Source organism: Dendrobates tinctorius, unplaced genomic scaffold (assembly GCF_039654945.1).
Source record: "Dendrobates tinctorius isolate UK_male_01 unplaced genomic scaffold, ASM3965494v1 ptg000201l, whole genome shotgun sequence".
NCBI classification, from domain to species: domain Eukaryota; kingdom Metazoa; phylum Chordata; class Amphibia; order Anura; family Dendrobatidae; genus Dendrobates; species Dendrobates tinctorius.
Window position 1 is genome coordinate 14,773,403 of NW_027361868.1, and position 8,135 is coordinate 14,781,537.

Here is an 8,135-nt window from a genome sequence, read left to right on the forward strand (position 1 = left end):
TTGAATAGAAAATGATGTGATCATGATTTTACTTGACATTGCAAAGTGATTTTTATTTACCTTCAAAAAGAACGCTGTATCCTTAAAGGGGTTGTCCACCAATGGAATTTTTTTTGTTACTTAAAACCATTTGTTTTGCCTTAAAAATAATATATGCACTTGGGTTCCATTACAAATATTGCACTATTTGCCTTCTATAACCTCTGTACAGCACTGCCGATCCCTGGCTGCGGAATTAATTAACTAAGAATACGTCGGTGAGCCCACAGTAACGAGTTTGTAATTCTTCTATTCGTCTTTTTTTCTTAACTGCTGATTTTTGATAACGGGTTACACCAAAGATGATCGTGCACGTACACACAACAAAAAGGCAAAACATGCAAAAATTTGAAATAAAACCCAATTGGAAAAATTATATTTAGCCCCAAAGACATGCATATGAGTAAAAATGCTCCTCAAAGTGGACAACCCCTTCAAAGCTACTTTTGCATCAATGAATCACATGGACCTAGTACTGATCGTTGGTCTCCTGACAGCCTCAATGGTCTAGGAGGCCTCTTGTTTGGGTTCAGGAACTAGACGGTAAGTCTGGGCATTGCTGTCCATAGCACGCCATTGCTTGTTACAAATTATCCCTAAAGTGATGTTTTCATGTGCAAAATGGTGCAGCCAATTCCTACATTAAAAAAATTCTGAGAATTACAACCATTGCTCTGCACTGGTGGAAGAAGAAGCCGCCTGAAGAATTGTTGGGTCACTTTTATCGAACGCTTCACGACTTTTGAAGCTTGGAGACGTTAAAGTTTATAAAGGACGGGACGTGTGCGCGCCGAGTAGTTTTGCCATTGCTCTGAATATGTTCATTATTTTTAATGATTATTGAGTGTTTTTCGGGTGGGGTCCACAAATAAGACACTTGCAAAAACCCCAACACTGCCGTAAATGGCTGCCTTGCCCCCTACACGCTATATACAGGAGTGAACACCACCCAATGTTACGTGCACCATGCACCGCCATGGAAAATCCACTTAAGTGACAACATTGTGCCCAAATTTTTAGAAAATTTCATCCACACCCTAAGGCAACTGTTACCACCCACCTTTCGTGTCTACCTCTTTCCTCATAGACTGTAAGCTTGCGAGCAGGGCCCTCATTCCTCTTGGTATTTGTTATAATCTATGTGATTATTGTTATGCTGTAATGTCTATCGTCTGTACAAATCCCCTCTGAAATGTAAAGTGCTGCGGAATATGTCGGCGCTATAGAAATAAAATGTATTATTATTAAGGGCTCATACTCACATGCGAGAAACTCGGACGAGTCTTGCACGTCAATACCCAGTTCAACTGCATAGAAATACATGCAGCCACACGCTCCGATCCGAGTGCCGGGTATTGACGTGCGAGACTCGTCCGAGTTTCTCACATGTCAGTATGAGCTCTAAGGACAACATCCGCATTGAAAACTGGCCGATCCTGCGGATTTCACGTCTGCAGCGCGCGGGGTAAAAAATTCTGCAAATCCGTAAAATTTCTGCTACAAAATCCCCAATATTCCCATATACGAGACGTACTCGAAATCTCCAGGAAATCTATGCTACCTGATTGGGTTAGAGCATAAAATAATAAAGTACTCCGCGCATGTGATTTTGACGCGTGATCCTGTCCAAGATCATATTGCCAAGACATTGTGAAGGATTCGGCGCCCTGGTCGCAGGTGTTATCTCGCATTCGTCAATGTCATATGTCACTTTTACTTGCGGGTGCAGTAAGCAGCGCTGTGTAATACTGGTGTCATATACGGGAATAAAGAAATGGTTCCTAGTGTACATATTACACAATAGGAGTAATAATAATAATGATGCGTGGCGTCAGGCGCCATCTATAACAGTTTACCTTTGCTTTTTCTATTTTCAGCAATGTATATCTCAACACACGTATCTTGGCGTATGTCGGTGACTGGCATGCAAAAGGTTAAAATGCTGTGTCTCCCTCCTTAGTAAACACTCTGGCAGGTTTGGAGGAAGCACACAGATAATGAGGTCTATCAGGATTACTTTACAAGTGTTTATATAGGTTCTAATCCCTCAGCTCTGGGAAACTCAAGTTCTGGTGTAGCAGGAGATTCCTATCTGGGTAATGTAAAGTGCTGGAGTCTTTTTAGTTTCTACTGAGTCAGAGTTGTGGTCTCCATCCTGTGGTCCTCTAACCGTTGCGAAACTACAACAGCATGTTGGGTGTTGTAGTTTTAGGTTAGGGTTACAAGGTCACTTTGATTGCACAACCTTAAAATTGAAGTTGGACCACAAAGACCACAAATTCATCAGATTTGGATTTTTCGCGTCAGTTGTTTTGAGGTTACACTATGTCGCGTTGGCAATCATCAGATCCGATTTTGAATTGTACTTTTGCGATCTTCATGTTGCACAACCAAAGTCGCCTTCTAGCCCTAGTATTTCAGATAAGGGAGTGAGCGGGTGACAATAAGGATGGCATAAGTAAGTTAGAATGAACCTAGGGTAAGATGACTACATTAGAGGGCACCAGGGGTAACAGGTTCGTTAGAGGGTACGAAAGGTAAGATGACTACTTTAAAGGGTAACATGGCGTAACATGAGTACGTTAGAGGGTACGACTGATAAAATGATTACGTTAGAGAGAAACAAGGGTATGCAGACTACATTAGAGGGCACCCAGGGTAAAATGACTACGTTAGAGGGTACCACGGGTGAGATGACTAGGTTAGAGGACATCAAGTGTAACATGGCTTCATTAGCAAGGGTAAGATGACTACGTTAGAGGCTGTCAAGGGTTGAAGGACTACGTTAGAGGGTGCCAAGGATAACATGACTACGTTAAAGGGTAAAAGGCGTAATGTGACTACATTAGAGGATACCATGGGTAAGATGACTACGTTAAAGGGTAAAAGGCGTAATATGACTACATTAGACAGTACCATGGGTATGATAACTACGTAAGAGGACACGAAGTGTGACATGACTACGATAGTAAGGGAAAATTACTACGTCAGAGGGTGCCAAGGGTAAGATGACTACGAGATAAGATAATAGGCATAACTTAACTGTGTAAGAGAGTACAAAGGGTAACATGACTACACTGGAGGGTGCCAAGAGTAACATAACTACATTAGACAGTACGAAGGGTAACATAACTGTGTTAAAAGGTATCAAGGGTAACATGACTGTGCAATTAAACCCCCCAAGACAGACGGACACTGATAGTATTGATAATGACTGCTCGTACCCCGAAGGTTCCCATAGACTTGCTGTATACCTGTGCTCCTCCACGCTCCTATTCTCTGCTGTCTTCCAGTCAGGTAAGGTGCTAGCACATAAGACCACCATGGAGACAATGACAAAAATAATTGATATCACAGCCAAGATTTGGGCTGCCAAGGATGAGGTGGGCTCCTCAAAAGTCCTCCTCATACGTTCCAACCACTTCTTTTCCCCTGGTGCCTGGAGGTCCTCCTTGACTGCAGTCTCATCAGGCTTGGTTTCATCAGACATGTAGGTGTAGGTGTCTGACATGCGGTCATCCAGTCTTCTTTGACAACAATATTCTAGTTGGGAACGCTCCAACCCCCAGTAGATCATCTCATTGTAGAAGGAAAGCTCGCACATTTGGGGTACGAACCTTAGTTTGCCATACTTAACATACATCATGATAAAACCAAATGCTTCTGAATGCCTGTCAAAGAAATACTCATTCCTCTCCCGGTCGTAATCATCACAAACCTCTAAGACATCTTTCTCTGAGGAACATCCATGGAGCCTGCTCACCCTCCTGAGTGGAAAATCCTTAATTACATCCTGGGTAAAGGAATATCTGTCACCCCCAACATTAAGGATAAAGGGGTCCCTTGAAAAGTTCATTGCTGAGGCCAAACAATTGGGTGCTGTCCTTCAGTACCACCCAGGAGCAGGTGAAGGACAAGCTAGAGTTGTGCTTCTCACCTTAAAGTTTTAGCTCTGCTTGCACCTCCTGATTGCTTCCAGCCTGTCTCCCCTGGAGGATCCAAACAGATCGCTGGTACATTACACAACATGTTTAATAAGAGGAGTAGAAGATCTCAAGGCACCAAGGAAAAGTTCAGAAGAAATTCTGTTGACCCAGCAGGTCTTGTGACTAGTATTCCCCTTTTGAAAGTCTTCTTGTTCTTCCAACACCGAAATTAGATCGATCACACAAGGTATCAAGAATTAACTCTTCAGTGATTGTATGGAAGACTAGGAAATCTACCAAGAAGGGAGGAGAAGTGCTGAGAGCCACCAGCTCTGCTGCCTCCTGATCTCCAGTGTCTGCTGAACTTTACTCAATGTGAGAAGCTCTCAGAGAGAGGAGGACATGGAGGAGGAGGAGGAGGAGGGATGGAGGTGGGAGCAGGCTTGTGTCTACAGAAACCTCCCTGGTGCTGTTCTGCTTGTGTCACCTGAATGTAATGTATGTCTACAGTACATGATCAGCAGCTCTGCAGAGCTCCCAGCACTGAGGCAGCTCTCCTGTGCACATGTCCCTGCTGCTTCTACCCCACTGATACAAAGACTGGAGAAGATGCAGCAATGCCCCGATCACTGCTCTACGGGCTGCTGCCAACCACAGACATCCAGGGTGATCCCTCACAATAAGGCGCTGCTCTGCTCGGTCCATAAAACGATTTAGGCAATGTGCACACGGTGCGGATTCTGCTGCGTTCACGCAGTGGTTTTGCCCCTGCGGAAACGCAGCAGTTCCGCAGACCAAGTACAGTACAATGAAACCCTATGGGTTTTCAAAAACGCTGTGCTGACGGTGCAGTTTTTTCCGTGCGGTTTTGCTGCGGTTTACAAACTGCAGCATGTCAATTGTTTGGGCGGATTCAGCAGCGGTTTCATACCTTTAACATAGTAGAGGTGTGAAACCGCAGGAAAACCGCAGTAAAACCGCAGGTCACTTTACCTGTGGTTCCGCGCGGAAAAAACCGCAGGTGAATCTGCAGCGTGTGCACATAGCCTTAAGGCGTTAGTGGATATTTTGAAGATAAACTTATACAGATTATTTTGTAATTAGCATTATTATATAATTTACAGTGAATGCAGCCGATGTCCCCATGTCAGAATTATGGTCTGTAGCCACGGATCACTGATAATCAGAATGATTTATTATGGTTTTCCAGTGTGTTTGTAACAAATATTGCCTGACTGTGATGTTTTGATAAGCTGTCCAGAAACCTGGCAACCCTACCTGGACTCTCTTTCCTTCTTTCTTTCTATGTTTCTTTCTTTCTTTCTTTCTTTCTTTTTTTTCCTCTCATTTCAAAATTATCTATCTATCTATCTATCTATCTATCTATCTATCTATCTATCTATCTATCTATCCCTGTTACTATCCATGCATTCCACCATTTCTATGAGATCTTTCTTTCATTCTTTCTCTCTCTCTCTCTTTTTCTTTCTCTTTTCTTTCTTTTTTATTTTTTTCTCTCTTTTTCTTTCTTTCTTTAGTTCTCTCGCTATCTCTCTTTTTTTTCTTTCTCTTTTGTTTTTTTTCTCTTTCTCTTTCTCTCTTTTTCTTTGTTTAATCTCATTCTCTCTCTTTTCTTTCTCTCTCGGTTTTTAGCTGTGCCATGGGGCAGGGAAAAATACAGAAGGAGCCCCTACATTCCAGCCATTGTTGGGTCCCTCAGCCTGCTTCCATCCTGCAGCATATATCCAGTATTCACAGAACATTGCCGTCTTTAATGCACCGTTCTGTGAGCCCTAATACGCCAGTGACCAGAACATTTGCACATTTTTACCCGTCTCATCACCTTTTCAGCGTTCTTGGCTGCAGCCACGTAGAATTAGACTGTCACGTTAAACACTGGTTTTGATCAATCACTCTCTATATTTTAAAGGGACATTGTCACCTTAAACATGATGTCCGATCACCAGGTAGCAGGTTAAAGAGCAGGGGGAACTGGGCAGATTGATAAATAATTTTGTTGGAAAAGATTCAGTAAAACTTGATTTAATTCATTTAATTTCCTGTTCACTCTGGGCTTAAAAGTCCAGTGGGCGGTTCTAAACAGTGACAGCATTCCTTGTGTTATTCTGTGCATACATAGATCGTAGAACCGCCCCGCCCACTGGACTCCTAAGGCCAAAAAGTGCAGAGATTTAACATGAAACAAAGTTATGTTATACTGAGTGTCTTCCCAGAAAACTATATGTTTCTGTGCTCAGCTCCTCCACGGAGTAATACACGGTCAATGGGACAGGTTCCCTTTAAGGGTCTTATTGAATTCATCATGCACAGCGAGTGGCAGCACGATGTTACTTGGTGGGCAGCACGATGTTACTTGGTGGGCAGCTCACTTCAGACAAAGATCTGAGCTGACGTCTGATAACTTCCTTCACCTGATCTGTCAGGACTTTTCCCGTCATTCGGAATCTTCGCAGTAAAGTTTTAGACGGGTGTGAAAAAAATGCTGCACAGTAAGGCCTCTTTCACACATCAGTTTTTTGCCATCAGTCACAATCCGTGGTTTTTTGAAAAAAAACGGATCCAGCGACTGATGCCGCTGGATCCGTTTTTTTTCTCATAGACTTGTATTAGCGACGGATTGTGACGGATGAATCTTTGTCCATCGGCCGGAGACAACGGACAGAGGAACGTTTTTTGTGAAAGTCGGACAGGGACGGATCCAGCGCCATCCGTCGCTGGTTATAATGGAAGTCTATGGGGTGCAGATCCGTCGCTGTCCATCAAAAGACGGAATCCAGCAATGGATTCCGTTTTTAAAATTGAGCATGCCCGGAAAATATCTCTAGTCTTTAATTTAACCCCGACAGCTGCATTTCCCATTCTGGCACATAAAAAGATCTCTTTCTCTCCAGAATTGTATTCCTTTAATTCCTGCAGCAAGCTGCTGCGACGGATCCGGTGCATTGGTTTTTTGCAATCTGCACAGGATCCGTTTTTTCCACACTTTGACGGATTGTGACTGATGGCAAAAAACTGATAGGTGAAAGAGGCCTACGAGAGCTTTTAAAAGTAGAAGAATTAATAGTTTATTTTTATCAGTGGTCAAAATGCAGATTGAGCGTACGAAAGACATACCTAAATCATATCAATATTTGGTGCGATCGCCTGTGACTTCTCGGTACTTGTCACTTGCGCACAGTTTAGAAGAAACTCGGCATGAAGTTGTTCCAAACATCTTGGAGAACCGACCCCAGATCTTCTGTGGATGTTACTTTTTCTAAATTTTTCTGTCTCTTCATGTGATCCCAGACAGACTGGATGATGTGAGATCAGGGCTCTGTGGGGGCCTCATCATCACTTCTCTGTTCTTCTTTAGGCCTCGATTTTCGCCTACGAGTGTTTTCTGTTTTTCACAGAGAGCGCTGGTACCCGTGGATAGTCTATGGGACAGTTTACATGCCCTTTTTTTTTTTCCACGGAAAATATCGGAGACATGTCCAATTTGGATTCGAGGGTCGTATCAATATCTGCAATGAAAGTCAATGGGTCTGTGCAAAACATCGTACCGGACTCGGATGACGTCCAAGTGTGGTCCAATTTTCACGGACTGTCAGAATGAAGAAGGTGGAGGCATTTATTTTCAATTTCTCCACGTATGACACTCATTGCACACTGTGATCAGAGTCTGATAGGAATAATCGGCCTGAATTTCTTGTACGTGAAAAAATCGGACGTCTGAATGAGCCTGACTCTGTTGATACAGTAGTTCTTGCTGACATTGGCTGTTTGTTCGGGGTCTTTGTTCTGCTGCACAATAAACTTGGACTGCAATAAATGGGATCTACATGTGTGCCGCCATATAACATACTTCAGACATTAACAAACCGCAGTCTGCACTATGGGCACTGGTAGGATGATATACCTTGGCAAAATATGACACCGTGTGGACACTGATTTTACTAAGGACACTAGCACTATGTGCATGGACATGTTTGATCGTCTGCATGCTTGCATGCTGATTTTATTGCAGATTTGTATCAGATTTCATCCTGTAAATTGCGCTGCCTGTCAGTTTCTGAGCTGATTTTTCATACAATGTTTAGATGACATCTGTTAAAATCTCTTAAAACCTCATGCACTTTGCTGTACTGTAATAAGTTGCAGAATTTC

At 43.0% G+C, this 8,135-nt stretch overlaps 1 protein-coding gene across 1 annotated transcript in view; it reads right to left on the reverse strand.

The window, feature by feature from the left end:
* KCNG3 (potassium voltage-gated channel modifier subfamily G member 3) overlaps positions 1-4,318 on the reverse strand; it is a 61,158-nt gene extending 56,840 nt beyond the window's left edge. Inside the window, exon 1 of the mRNA XM_073553450.1 lies at positions 3,264-4,318. Within this exon, the coding sequence (XP_073409551.1) occupies positions 3,264-3,895 (632 nt within the window). The 5' untranslated portion in view covers positions 3,896-4,318. The remainder of the gene's footprint in view (positions 1-3,263) is intronic.
* Between the last annotated feature and the right edge of the window lie 3,817 nt (positions 4,319-8,135).